This window comes from Mandrillus leucophaeus, unplaced genomic scaffold (genome assembly GCF_000951045.1).
Source record: "Mandrillus leucophaeus isolate KB7577 unplaced genomic scaffold, Mleu.le_1.0 Scaffold1332, whole genome shotgun sequence".
In the NCBI taxonomy this organism is placed as follows: Eukaryota; Metazoa; Chordata; class Mammalia; order Primates; family Cercopithecidae; genus Mandrillus; species Mandrillus leucophaeus.
In genome coordinates this window covers 120,559-136,017 of record NW_012101291.1, presented here as the reverse complement: position 1 = coordinate 136,017, position 15,459 = coordinate 120,559, and the positions used below count along the sequence as shown (strand labels likewise).

The following is a 15,459-nucleotide window of genomic DNA, read 5'->3' as shown; positions in this document are numbered from 1 at the left end:
ATGGGCAGCTAAAGGAAAGGGAAAATAGTGCTCAAGGTCCATGATGGGAAAACTCACCAGTGCCCCTGGATGGTTCTGTGTTTTCCCCTAATACTGAACTTTAAAACAAATTTCTTCTGGGAGCTTTATTTGGGGACTTCGGAAGCTATTAGGAATAGTGTCATGCTCAAAATAGAAAATATTCAGTAATGGGTTTCATAAGACACATTAAAAAAAATAACATTACTTGATTAAAGGGAAAATGCCAAAACAAAACTTGATGGAAACAATCTTAGCAAAAGAGGGGCAACAAGGCTATACTGTGACCAAATACTCCTCTGAAAGCCTACTTTATTCCTTTTTGTTACTAGTATTAAGAAGAATACATAGAGCAGGAATTCTTTACTTGGTGTTTTTGGTTCCATTGGGACAGTGGCTTTCAATCAGCAGTGTTCTTTTTTTTTTTAAAAGGCTCTTTCCCAATTTCCCAAAACCCTAGTTTATACCTTTTGCCTATTTCTGTGGTGTAAATATGCTCTCCATGGGCAATTTGAAGTTCCTGATAGCTATTCAGCTCATCAAATTTGTTAATATTTAACAATAACTTCTATGAGCCAGTAGGAGCCAGCTTCTGTACACCATTGTAAAAAAAAAAAAAAAAAAAGTAACATTTAAAAATAAAAAACCCTGTGCATATTAGATTCATCCAGGAAGCTTTAAAACATCTAAGGCCTAGGCCCCACCCCAGATGAATAAAATGAATCCCTGGAGATGGGGCCCAGCATCCTGGTTTTTGTTTGTTTATTTTTAAAGCTCTACATGTAGTTGTAGTGTGCAACCAGGTAGAGACCCATTGCTGTAAGAGATTGGGAAATGAGCCGCAAGGACTCTCAGAGTTCACAGACACATGATTGGCATACAACTACCAAACAGATAATTTTGTATATAATTTTTGTTTGTATCAAGAAGAGAATCTTAATGGATTCTCAGATGTGCTCATGTCCCTCTAAAACATAGAAGCCAGCACTCAGGGGAAGTTTGGAATACATGCTCTTCAATAACATTGATCAGTATTCCTTTCTTTAATGGCCCTTTGGTGAAAATAGAGCAGTTCAAGGTTTGCAGGACTGGCAGGTAGTAGGTGCTTGCCATATAGGTGCTCCCTGTTGCTATCTAAGAATAGATGCATCACTTTAGCAGTCAGATGAGTAGAAGGTGAGTGTGACATATGTTGAGGATCTCAGGTAGCCTCAGGAATTAACCAAAACCCTGAATGAATGACTTCCCTGCCTCTCTTGGGGGGAGTCTTAACTGTTTATTAAAAATCACTTCTAATTCTGTTTATGCATGCTAAGGATGCATGTCCTCAGTCCCTAAAACTCTACCTCAGAGAGCACAGCTAAGATAAATGTGGCCTGGAAAAGTGTTAAAGCCCCTGTTACCCATAGAACCTGACTACAGTTGTGCACTGCATAGCAGCGTGAAGAACAGACTGCATGTATGATAGTGCTCCCATAAGATTATAATGGAGCTGAAAAATTCCTGTCACCTAGTGATGATGCAGCCATTACATAATATAGCATAATTATTTAAAAAAATAAATTTAGCTTAGCCCTAAGTGTACAGTACAAATGTTTACAGTAGTGTACAGTAATGCCCTAGGCCTTCCCATTCACTCATCACTTACTGACTCGCCTAGAGCAAATTTCAGGCCTGTAAGCTCCATTCGTGGTAAGTGCCCTATATAGGTGAACCACTTTTTACCTTTTACACCATATTTTTACTGTACTTTATGTATAGGTATGTTTAGATACAAAAATACTTACCATTGTGTTGTAATAGCCTACAGTAATCAGTACAGTAACATGCTATACAGATTTGTAACCTAGGAGCAATAGGCTACACCATATAGCCTAGGTGTTGTAGTAGGCTGTACTATCTAGTTCGGAGTAGGTACACTCTATGCTGTTGGTTCGCATGACAAAACCACCTGATTACACATTAGAAAGTGTCCTCATTGTTAAACAACTCGTCACTATATATCATTAACGCTGTCTTGAAACATACGACTTCAACCAATACAGCCATCCAGATAACTTAGCAGGTTAATTTCAAAATGTGTCATTAAGCAACTAAATAAATTCCTTTAATATGGAGAATTAATACCTATCAATAAATATATGTTAGAATTAATAGTTTAGTTTTAGAAAAACTGAAATTAAGCCAGCACTCTTGGATTATGAAAATAAAATCATCTAATTGATGAACAGGAGAAATTGTACCTTATATAAAATGACATAGTATTTGCAGATAGCTTATACAAATCATCTCTTATACTTTAAATCATCTCTAGATTACTTATAATACCAAATACAATGTAAATGCTATATAAATAGTTGTTTTATCTAAAATTTTTGTTCTTTTTATTGTTATATTATTTTTATTATGTCTTTTTTCCTCCCCAAGTGTTTTCAGTCTGATACTGATTGGATCTGCAAGTGTGGAATCGCAGATAGGGAGGGCCAACTGTATTCTTTTATAGAAAGCTTGCAAGAAGTTTGCATAGATTGTAGAAGTGCCAGGTGCTGTGCTAGACCCTTTGTAAATGTTATGCAAATCTCACTTTCAGACTATGAGGTCATTTTTATTCTCATTTTATGGATAAAGAATGTCAGGCCACCCCAAGGTCACAGAGCCAGTGATAGAAATAAATTAAGACTTGAATGGATAGAAAAGACTTTGCAAGGTATCTTATGGTCATGAAATGAAAAGACTTGAGTTTAAGACTTTATGGCCTTGGTCACTTAATCTTCAGACATCAGTTTCACCTTCATTTATAAACAGAACACTCAAGTCTGCACTTTCTACCTCAGAGGTTATCATTGAAATATTTTAATTCAGCTAAGCTATGACAGATGGTACCGCCTTCTGGGATACAATGCAAATAAAACCCAGTACTTGTCATATAGTAATTCATGGTGCTTCAGGACGAAAGAGGCAGGTAAATAAACCATTGCAAGGAAATGATGGCTGTAGTGTACTCATGAAACAGGTACCTCTCAAGTGCAGAGTGATGAGGTAGGGTTTCTCAGGGATGTTGCCTTGATGGATAAGCAGACATCTTTCTGATTACTAAGAATAGGGGTATCCCATGGGTGCATACTTAGGTGCCAGGGCTGGGGTGCTGTGGTGAATTAGGCAGGTTGGCTGCCATCCTGGGGTCTGATGCAGGAGGCAGGCATGCATCAAGTCATCACAAAATAAATGAAAACTGTAGCTCTTGCTACCTGGCAGAGGGACACAGGGCATTTGTAGAACAGGAGAATTTGACCTAGTTCAGGAGGAAGCTGAGTAAGGCTTCCTGAGGAAGAAACAATTGAGAGCTATCTGCATGGTGAATACACAACCATGACCAAACAAACCTCTCAGCTCCTTCCCTGTCAAAGAGCACCTACTCCTAGAGGTATTATAATATCATATGAGACAATCTGTGTAAAGCATTTGATACTGAGTAGATGGATAGTAAGCACTCAATATTTGTTGGCTATTCTGATGTGAATTTTCATTCATTCATCAATTATTTGTTTACTCATTTATTTTTGAGGTAGAGTCTTGCTCTGTTGTCCAGGCTAAAGTGCAGTGGTGCAATCTCGGCTCACTGCAACCTCTGCCTCCCAGACTCAAGTGATTCTCCTGCCTCACCCTCCTGAGTAGGTGGGATTACAGGCTCCCACCACTGTGCCCAGCCAATTTTTATATTTTCAGTAGAGACGGGTTTTCACCGTGTTGGCCAGGTGGGTCTTGAACTCCTGACTTCGTGATCCACCCACCTCGAGCTCCCGAAGGGCTGGGATTACAGGCATGAGCCACCGCGCCCAGCCCAGCAGATATTTATTAAATGACTGTTGTGTGCCATGTCTTCAAACTAGTTGCTGGGAAACAGAGCCCCTGTTCCTTAGGAACTTATATTCCGCTGGATGAGATGGACATTAGAAAAAAAATTGTTCACACCTATATGTGTTTACCAACTGTGTAGCATGCTGTGATGGGAAAATGAGATGTACTGCAAGACTTTATTCTTTAGGTAGGGACTGGAGGAAGCAAGGATGCCTTTAAGGGCAAGGGAAACTAAACAGGGGAAGCAGCCTGATACTTAGAGGGAAATTAGGCCTATGACAAACTGGATGAGGCTCTCAAGTTCAGAATGTTTTCATTCAAACAATGCTTTGGTGTAATCAAGTACAAAAGTAACAGTCACTGAAGCGTTTGGTGGTGTTTGTACTTGATTAGATTTGCTCTTAGAAAGTTCCTTCTGAGAATAGCATGGGGAATTGAGACCAGAGTGAGGACAGGAAGGAGTCAGGGTCTGTCTGGTGTGGAGGAAGCTGCAATGATTTGGGCTGGAGAACTCAAAATCTGAAGGAGAATTAGAGGGATTCAGGAGACTCGAGGGGAAACGTGAGTATTTCACAGTACATTTTGAGAGATAAAGCCCGTGTCCATGGAAAGAATGTCATTCCACAGGATTCCCCCTATCCCACTGTTCCCTGATTCAGCAGGTACTTTGCTGGGTCCAGGCACTGCTAGTTAATATGGTGGTGAGGGAGGCACTTCTGCAGTTTCTGTCTGTTATTGGCTATTGTGAAACAAGATTTAGCGCAAGTTTAAGACTAGGATGGGAAAAAGTAGATTTTAAATGTTCTCATCACAAAGAAGTATATGAAGTGCTTGGTATGTCAGTTAGCCTGATGTAATCGTTCCGCAATGTATATACATCTATCATCACATTGTAGCCCATAAATATATGTACTGCAAGACTTTATTCTTTTAAGTAGGGACTGGAATTATTACTCGTCAATTTAAAAAATTCAAATAAAAAATAATACAATTTGTGTTAGAGGACACAGAGCGAGGCTGAACAAATCTCTGTTGGACTTAAGACTCGTTCTTCTCCAATTAAGTCATAGTCATCCATAGTCCATACAGATGGAATATGTTTTCATCCGTGTAGTATTACACTTACATACCTTTTTTTTATTTTAACAGGTGGTAACAAACAGGGATACACAAGAAACTCTCCTCTGCATGGCCTGTGTGTTTGAAGTTTCAAATAGTGAACACGGAGCACAACATCATATTTACAGGCTTGTAAAGGACTGAACATGGTTATTTATATATATAGATATCTGTATATACACACACACATATGTACACACACACACTCTCTCTCCATTATCGAACGACTGACTGTAAACCTCACCACACAGGGTGGTGCCCTGGCCCCGAGGTCACCCCAACTTTTCTAAATCTTGTTTGAGTGAAGTCATTTTTTCATGTGTTCATACTATCATTGTAGCTGTGAAGTTCTGGTACAGTTGTAAAAAGAGAAATTGAGTTGTTTCTATATGTTCTTCAGATGTGCAGCCCACAATTCCTCGGGAAAGGTGAACCTGAACAACCCAAGTCTCTCTCTGCAGAGCCCTGTTTCTAATTGTGGTAGAAAATATTGAGACAGAGCATTTGCCATGGGACATTTACAGCCTTTATACAAATGTATTTAGTTCTCTTTTTTCCAACATAAAATTCTTGTTTTAAGATACAAGTAAAATTAATCTTTAAATATAAATGTAAATTAGTACACAAAACTAAGAATCTTTAGACTTATCTTTGTAACTAATTAGGGTGGAAGTTATGAAAGAATGTAATTCACTAAATTATTTTTTAAATGAAACCTTTTTTTTCTTTTTGAAACCAAATGTTAAACTATAGCCTTAAGAAATGCTTGGTAGAAGTGTCCTAATGAGACAAATTTGTACTTTTTTCCTCAAGGTTAACACTAATCTCCTAATCCATTAAACTCTTGAACAGGTATTACAAAGGAAGAAAACTTCACCCCTTATCCTTAACATATATAGTATATTTAAAAAATATAAAATTGTATTGTACTAATGTGATGATTGATTATTTAATGAAAAAGAAAAGATGGCTCTTTTTGCAATAAGTAGATACTGAAAAATCTAAACTTACAATGTTTATAGTCTTGTTTGTGCAGTTATATTTTATATGGACAACCAAATTTTTTATTAAGATGAGTAAATATTTGAACCACTGAATTTTAATAACAAAATTTTTAAATTGGCGTCAATACTGAATACTGCACTGTGCGATGCAAAGTATACAGAATCCTGTGGCTGGGAGAAAATTTCTTCAAACAGACAAGTAAAAGGCTCATCAGTTTTAGCATCTCTGCTCCCCAGAAAATTGTAAGCATCCTCACCAGCCTGTGGACACATTATTTCTAATGACCCAATATGCATATTAACCTATAACTAGAGCTATATGTGTATGTATGTGTATACATAAACACAAATGCACATATAGAATTACTCAACACATTTAGTGAACACTTGTTTAGTGTCACTCAGTTTGCTAGGTGCTGATACGTATGTATATCTTAATGTGTCTGTAGACTTAGATACATCCTCTCGAAGCACATCCATTTCCTTAGCCTCTCTCAGTAAGTTACAGTTCTTGTTTGGCCTAGGTTTAAGAGGCCCAGCTACCTATCTCTGACCTTTTCAAATAGGCTCATTTGGGAGATTCTCTTGCCAGGAGAAATTCAACTTTCCGATCTAAGAATTCCAGAGCATTGCCCAGGCAGAGTTGGTTTGATGTGGCCAGATGTTTTGAGTTATTTCCCATAAGTGTTTCACTGGGAGAGAACAAGGAGTACTCCTCCAACTTCCCAAAGAAATATGTTTTTATAAGTGGTAGGAACATGTGCACACAATAGAACATGAAACAAGTTTTTTAACTTGTAAAACTTGTCAAGATTTTTTCACCAAGCTAGAAAATAAACTTAGTTCTACCACATCCAGTTAACTTACACGCCCCCTTCCCTGTCTCAACACCTGCTTTGACCCTGCTTGTATTAATACATCGGTCAGCATCTCGTGGTTCCAAACATGAGGGTGTGGCTGGCTTGTGGGAAACAGCAAAACACTGACCTCTCCCAAATGCATCCCTGGTCGTTGGGAAGACAAGAGGAGAAAGTGCAAAACTGTCCCCATTTGGAATGCCCATTCCTTCTAGAAACCAGTTGGACAGTGCTACTCTGCCCTTCATAAAGAGACTACTGTTGGTTCCCTGATTCCAGGCTGGCCTGTGAAGGATTGTGCCAAGTGTCCCCTTTCACGGTCGCCACATTTACAATGACTTCTGTTGAACACTCCTCTTAGGGATGTTCCTTTTGCTCTTATTTCCTGCATCTTTCCTTAAGGGAAGCCCCATCCTCTCCCAGGACCAGGAGTATATGACCAGGTGAGCACAAATGGCTAAAAGCCAAGCTATCCTAGAACCTCAGTGGGAGAGATATCTGTTTCATATTCTACCCAGGAATGGGACTTTTCATTGCAGCCAGGAGGGCTCTTGGGATTTACTTTCCAAAGCACAAAAATACTGGGACCCAGGAAGACCAGCTAGAGGAAAACTCTGTTGGCGCAGAGACGGACACAGCCCAGTCTGCTGACCTAACAGGGTCAGCGGGGCCCCTGGTGCTTCACCACCTGCATCCTCTTGCTCAGAATGCCTTTGCATTTGAGTTTTCTGGGTTTCTATGGTTGACCTTGAGGTTTACTCCTTGCTCTTACAACATTTCTAAAGATTTTTAAAAGTTTACTTCTTGTCGTCTTCTTCTAAAGCCTTCTTCAGGACAGATATTTTCCCTATCTTAACCACTGGTCCAGTCACCCCAGTGGGCTTCTCTTTGACTCTGTCAGATTAGACCTTTGGGTGAGATTGGCATCACAACATCTAATCTGAGTCTGTCTTTTGTCCTTCATTCTGTATGGCAGTCTCCCTTTGTTTATAAAAGCTTTCTAAAGCATACTAAAGAAGCCTTCGCAGAGCCCTGTCTCACTTCTCTTCCAGATGCTCTATCCCCTCAAGACCCTCTGGTGCCAGGCTTGCTTCACGGCCATCTTGTGTTTTCTTTCACTGCAGAGTTTGGAGGCCAGTTTTCCACAGCCTAAACAGGGAGGAGCTGCAGAATGGGGCTCTGGTCTGTGGGCGTTCATTTCCATCATAGAGAGAGGCTGAGAATAAAACCAGGACTTCTTTACACATGTCCTAGAACCTCAGAATGTCCAAGCTACCTGAGACCAGGGTTTCTCAACCTTGACACCATTGACATTTTGGACTGGGTAATTCTTTGTTCTGCAGAGCTGTCCTTTCCACTGTAGGAGATTTACTAATATCCCTGGCCTCTACCCAGTAGTACCATTAACACCTCTTCCCCACCCAGCGTGTCTTCAGACATTGCCAAATATCCCATCAGGTACAAAATGATCCCCAGTCAAGACCTGTTGCCTAAGATGTTACAGGTCACAATGACCACATTTGAAATTGTTTTCCCTTCCATTTTACCCCGTGAAAGCATCTCTCCCAGAGCCTTGCAAGAGCCAGGTAGGACTATTAAGTGACATTGTGTCCATATTTCTTCCTGTTTCAAAACTTTTGTTTCCCAACAATTTCTCTCGCTACAAGTATTCTTTCACTCAGCAGTGGGGAAGTTGGTGACAGCTGGTCACCATCATCCCTTTAATCACCTCACACCTGTTTAAAGAGTGTTTCTGATTTGACCTTCATCCTTAGTTTACTGGGGTTAAAAAAAAAAAAAGGTCTCAGCAATTTTCATTATTTCTCATGGATCTCATTATCAAACCTTTACTTACTTCAGCATATTTCCTCTGGGCTTCTTCCAGTTTCTGCCTTACAATCAATGCTGTTTTGTAAATTTATGGAAACCTCTGGAACATTTCATCTTTAGAGATGGAGGAAGAGGACTTAGAGAAATTTTCTCTCTCGAGCTGAAAGCACAGTCTACTCTCCTTCATTTTGTCAATGAGAAAGTTGAGGCCCAGAGGGGAGGTGACATGTTTAGAGTCACCCAGCTGGTTAGTGACAGAAAAAGGGTGAGACTTGTCCAGGGTTCCTGCCAGTTTGATCCTTGGCCTCTCCTGGGAGAGGCTGCTTTTCTTCGCTGCTCTAAGCTTAACCCCTCAGAGTGTGTGGACAGGTCAGCTTAGAAGAGACTGGGAGATTGAGGATCTCCCTGTGCTGGAGCACAGCCTCACAGGATGCTGCTTCCCACACTGAAGTGTCCTGTCTGACTGTTGCTGTCTGAGGCATCCATAAGCAGGTAGGAGAGCTGGTGAGCCATTTTACTTCCTGAGAACAATTCCCCAGCCTCAGGCTCTGAGTCAAATTTCTATTTGGTAAGCATCCTAGCAGCAAAGTCCTGCACTCAGACCAGCCAAAAAACAGCCCCCGTTCCAAGTACTTGGTGTCAAAAGTCCCCGAATGACTTTTAAACCCAAGTCTTCTTAAGGTTTCAGTACTGTGGTGGCTTTAGCAGTTGTTTTTGTGCAACTATAAATTATTTAAATCATATGAGATGACAGTCAATTTTACAAACCAGGTACATATTAATTTGTATAATTTTGTATATGCTCTGGTACACTATACCTGAACTAACGAAGGGTAGAACTAATTCTGTTTGTCGGTGTTCACACCTGTGACATTAGGAGGATATGTCTGCATTGCTTATTTCTTTATGTTGGTGTTTCTGTGGCAAAGCCCTGCACATGGCATTTCTGAAAAGCCTTAAATCTTTAAGATGTTGCATGTAGGGTATGCAGTGCAAAAGGCTGCCTCGGAACTGTGAGCCCTTTTGTAAGCTGGAAGCATTTCTCTTACTACTGTTACTTTTGTAGGAAGTTTTCAATTCAGAGCTGCCAAAGCGTTCCCGTAAGCAGTGCCTTAGTAATACCTTAGTCATGCCGCCAGCCTTTTCTTACACCGATTCCTAATGTTCATTTACTAATTGGCCCAATATTGGAAACAAAACAAGCAAAAATTGTCTTCATTTTTGTTTGTAAGCCCATTTTTTCTCCAGTTCTATAGGAAACTGACTAGTTGGTCTAAAATCTGAAACTGGACACAAGTCAGTTCTTTCACCACACTCTCAAATGTATATACCAAAACAAAAGGTTGCAACTTCATAGTTTACTATGAAAAGCAAATTGTACTTTTTAATGTTGCCTTTTAAATTTATGACCAAATACTTAGCTATTTGTGAATCTTCTGCACTCTAGCATGAAAGTGCCTTTGGTTTGAGATTCCAGCTTAGAAAAGTGCTGCCATAATAACGATAATTTGTAGAGAGACCAAAAATATTTTGAGATCACCATAATGCCTTTGGTTTACCGGGATGAGTAACCAACCACAGGCCTCTGTTCACAAGAGCACGACGTGGTCCCCGCCTGCTGCTAGTCTGTCTGCCAGTGGGGGCCTTCCAACATCCATAGCACACTGCAGCGGAAGGACCCCAGAAACTGTTGTGTTTGTGTGTGCTGATGACCCAGTGTGTCATTTCACCTCGTCACCCAGCCCTGCGTCCGGATGAGGGGACTTCCGCACAAACGACAGAATCTTGGCCGGTGGACAGATATTACAGCTTTCTCCTCCTCCTTGTGTTCGTGTTCAGTCTCTGTGGAGACTTTCTTTTCCATTCAAATGACAGTGCGCACTTATCTGGTTTACACAATGATACCATTTTGAAAGTTGGAAGCCTCAAACTGAGACGACAGTGCAGAACAAAACAAAAGTGAGTTAGGGTCGATACAATTGAAGTGTTCTTCTTAGGGCAAACATGTTGACTCCGAGTAGTGTGTATGAATGTGCTACAAGGAACTTCCAAAGAGCACCATTCACAATTTGGCATTTTCAAAGCATGTTCCAGCCCTCAAAGGGGCAACTCTTTAAAGTCCTTGTTGGCTTTTATCAAACCTTGTAGAAATTGGGAAAGCTGATAGAGGTAAGAAAGATGAGTGAAAAGGACAAGAAGGCCAAACACCAGCCAAAAAGAAGCCAGGACAAAAAGATTTTTCTTTGCTAATATAGATGTAAAAATAACATCAGACATCTTTGAAAATTAGCCTCGAAACTCTTCATACATACGTTCTGTGTGTCTCTACCTGGTGTCTTTAAGAATATCCTCTCTGGGCTCTGAAATTTTAGGAGTGATTCTTATCCACTCCAAGTTGTGAGTATTTATAGAAATTTGTGCAAACAAACAAAAACTATCAAACGAAAAGAAAATGTACTCAACCTAAGTTATAGTTAGCTGCTGGAATTCTCAACTCCTCCCTGCCAGCACTATACCACAGTGTGGAAGAAATTAGTCAAATGCTTGTTTTCCTGCTTCTCTTTTCAACTGTTACTGTGCTTTGTTTGACAGTAGTTTTCTCTCTTAAAGTCACTGCTTATATTGTTAAGAATGAAGGTTTGTGTTTAAAATTTATTGCATTGCAAAGGGTAGTTTCACTGAAGTCATGCACCGTTAAATAAGATGAAATATTTGTATTTATTGTCCTACTTCCTAAGCCGTAACTTCTTTTACTCTGTGAATTTGCATTGAGTCACTCATGCTACACTACATCGCTTTAGTATTTGAGATGGCATTTATGTTTCCTCTCGTTTATCATGAAATGGGGTCAGATTCCATCAGATTCCACCTCTGTCAGGTGGACTCTTTTGTCTGCCTTTCATGATGAGATTTTTTCTCCTTCCCCTTTCTCTAAGAGAGGCTGACAGATCTAGGTGTCAATCAGCTGGAAACCAGTCTCTGATTTTTTTTTCATTAGTCATTTTCTGTCATCAGTTTCACTGTGTAAATTAGATATCAACTGCACTTCTTAAAAAAAGATACATCTCCCTATTACCTCCTTGAAAGATTTACTTCTGTAGGCCTTTCTCAATAGGCTCATGACTGCAGACAAGAAAAAAAAAAAAGTAAAAAACAGTACGTGCCTGAAAATGACAAAAAAAAAAAAATTGTAACATTTAAAAAAGAAACCTGAATAGCCTTTAATTCTTTAAGAATACACTTAAATTTTATGTAAATCGGTTTTTGCCACGTGTGTTTGTTCACATTCTAAGTGACTTAATGGGATTCTCACGGTCTGTGTCTTCGTGTCACGTGTATAAAATGGGCTTGTGACGTAAGCGTTTCATCTGGTCAGTGGTTCCTTTGATATTGTACTGCTGCTGGGAGTGGGCTGTGGAACCTGCCTTCGGGTAACCGGGTTCCTCATGGGTAGATTGGAGAGATGGGGGTGGGCGTGGGCAAATTCTCACACATGTTTTCTTAACCTATTTGCAGAAACTTTCAAAAGGCATTTGATTAAACCTCTTGGCAGTACAGTATTCTCGTATTTGTTAACGTCTGTGTTTAGGTACTGGTACCTTTTTGTTTTAAAATGTTCTAAGTGTTGGCTTTAAAGTGAATTTATCTTTAGTATGATAGTTATATGAAAATTATAGGATTTGTGTGCAGAGAATTTTTTTATAAAGTGCTTTGTAAAAAAAAAAAATGTATTCTAGCTTTTGCGGTACATATGTGTGATAACTTTAATACCCATGACAGTTAAGTGCAATTATTTCATCACTCTAAAAATGCTATTTTTGTGTCAGTTCCTGCAGGTGTTTTCATGTCTTTGCAAAGTGACACATTTTGATGCCTTCTTGATAAAGTGGTAGACATTTTGTAGCTTTCTAGAAACTTTGTATTCATACGGTATCAATGAAAAATAAAGAAAATGAAAGTGTGGGTCACCTTTTTTATCTGCCAAAGTGTATGTTGTTAGGAATGAAATGTGCTTTATGTATTTTGAGTGATGATATGAAGGACAGAGTAAAGGAGGTTGCAGCTTTCATCCTTTTGAAGGTGTCCACCAAGCTTGATAATTGGAACTTTAGGTGTTATATCTAACAGGGTTTCTTAAAAAATACCCACAAGTCAATCAATCCCCCTGCCTGTCTCACTCTTTAGTGCTTCATTAAAATTGACATAAGTTTTGCAGAATGGCTTGTCTGTGGATCCCAGACTTACCCTGAGAAGCCAAGTCCCATGGGCCTCAGCACACCAGCCCAACCAGAGTGTTTTTTGTCGTTGTTAACCCAACTTGTTGGGCACATGCCAGGAATGAGGGATAGAGCAGAGGATGGGGTACAGAGATGGCTGTACATCTCTGTACAGCATGGCTCTTTCCCACACAGTACTTAAATTCTCAGGAGTTGGATTGCATATTGAGCAATAACTCCTCCCGACCCCTGTCCTCAGCATCACCATGGAGTTCATGATTCAGGGGTATGCAGCACAGGTGCCTAACAAAACTTTGGATTCCCCAAGTGTTTACTGTATGCTGGGCTCTATGCCAAGTGTGTTGGTACAATGTATATATACATTGTACTTTAAAATTCTCGCTATAGTTCCAGTGACATCATTCCCCCAAACTGAGGCCCAGAAAGGAAAGGATAGCTTATTAAAAGTCATGACTAGTATGTTGTGGAGCCTTAAAGAAGGTCACTGTGATAGTTCAGCCTGCACTCTTGGCCCCTGCATCTTGGCTCACTGCACTGTGGAAGCAGCTCAAGACTAGAGGAGAAATCTGGCTTGGGGGCAAAGAACTTTCTTAAACAATGATTATCTTGGACTTCTGATAGTGAGACTCAAATGTACCTTGGGATCCTTCATTTATGTGAACTAGATCTCAGAAAGTCTTGCTTCTCCTTATTTCCTTGAAGTCTGAGGCAAAGCCTGCCTGAAATCCCAAGAAGCATGCTCTGGAGGGGAACATGAACAGAGAAATAACTTGCCTGCCCCTTTGAAAAGGGATGATTTTCAGCAAGCACCATTTGAGAGGAATGCCATGGTCCAGTGAATTGCTCAGAGCAGAGGGAAGGAAATGATTTAGCATTTTGTTGAAGTCCTATGCCAAGCATCTTCACCGTTTTCTTTAACCCAAATACTCTTGAAAAGAGGAATCATTTCTAATTTTTCCATAAGGAAATTGAAGCCTTACAGATGGTAGAGACCCTTGTTAAGGTCATACAAGCTGGTAAGTGGCAAGAATTTAGAGGTGAAAGCACCTCCTTCCTTGCAGTTCTGGTGCAGCTGCTCATGACACCTTTCTACCTCCTCCCCTAAAACAGGGTACTTTAATACCTCAAAAACATCCTTTGTTAGTGCCTAGGATTCCAGTCACCTTGAGTTCAGCAGAGAGAGTGACCCGTTAGGTAAAACAACATCATTGAGTAAGGAGACTAGAGGAGCAAACAAGAAGGTTCTGGTATGATCAAGGAACAAGCAACTTTGCTGGAAACCCCTAGTCATTTCTTCCTGCCATATTGCTTCAGGGTACTAATATGTTCCAGGGTACTATTGAATTCTTCCTGCCTTATTGCTTCAGGGTACTAATATAAATAGCTACTACTTATTGGAAGCCATATAGTTATAAAGTAATCAGTGTGAGCAACTGATAAAATTCCAATAATGTGTGAGCCTCTGGGGTGTTAGTGGGTAAAATTGCCTTCAAAGCCTCCCTTGTACCGTGTGATGCCCCATAACGCCCCATACACCTGATTTTAAGTAGGTTATCACAAGTAGCAGATAGGCTGCTGATTACCTGACTGCATCTTTTCAGCAAGTATTTTCCCACTTGCTTAGGTTTCCAAGAAGCTCAGATTTTTAATTTGTGCCCTGTGCTATTAATAACGAACTAACCAAAATATAAAGGCACAGAATGAAAGAATGAAAAATGTATACTATCAAAACACCAAACTAAAGCTGATGTAGCCATATTAACCTCAAACTAGTATAGCTCAAGGGAAAAATTACTACTAGAGTTAATGAAGATTACTTCAAGAAGACACAGGTTTCAGCTGACCAGGAAGAATAAAGATGTTAAACTTGTAGGCACCTAATAACATAGCTTCAAATTATATAAAGCAAAATTTGACAAATGACCATAGTGGGAGTTTTCTAAACTCATTCAGTTACTTACAGATAAAGCAGACCCCAAAAATGTAAGAGAGAATTTGAACAGCATAATTTAATGTGCTGTTCTAATATAAAATACAAAGTAACGAACCCTGAAATTGGAGACTACATTATTTTCAAGTGCATACAGAATTGTTATAAAAATTGATCATGTCCAAGGCCAAAGACCAGGAAACTATGGCCCATGGGCCAAATCTTGCCCATTGCCTATTTTTGTAAATGAAGTTTTATTGGAACACAGCCATTTGTTTACTTATTGTCTGTGGCTGCTTTCACATGACAATGGCACAGTGGATTTTTTTGCAGAAAAATCCTATAACTCACAAAACCTAAAATAGTTACTATCTGTACCTTTACAGAAAAAAGTTCTCAAATCTCATCTTAAGCCAAAAAGCAAGGTTCTACATCCAGTAGTCCTAAAAAGATACTCATGATTCCCTTTCTTCAGTGTATAGACGCTGGCAAATGGTTAAAAATCCCTTTAATACCCTCATGTGGCATCCTAGTATCATTCTTCAAGTGCCCCAGCCTCTCCTTTGATCATGGTCTGTGGGTCCGAGAATAGGCTTAGATCTTGA

At 39.7% G+C, this 15,459-nt stretch overlaps 1 protein-coding gene across 3 annotated transcripts in view; it reads left to right on the top strand.

Annotated features, from left to right (window-relative positions):
* The window catches only part of TEAD1 (TEA domain family member 1 (SV40 transcriptional enhancer factor)), a 273,827-nt gene extending 261,173 nt beyond the window's left edge, over window positions 1-12,654 (top strand). For 2 of the 3 annotated variants that reach the window (XM_011973033.1, XM_011973032.1), the window contains one exon: window positions 5,026-12,654. In XM_011973033.1, the coding sequence (XP_011828423.1) occupies window positions 5,026-5,139 (114 nt within the window). In that variant the 3' untranslated portion in view covers window positions 5,140-12,654. The remainder of the gene's footprint in view (window positions 1-5,025) is intronic. The other variant, XM_011973034.1, reaches the window with a different exon arrangement.
* Window positions 12,655-15,459: the final 2,805 nt, after the last annotated feature.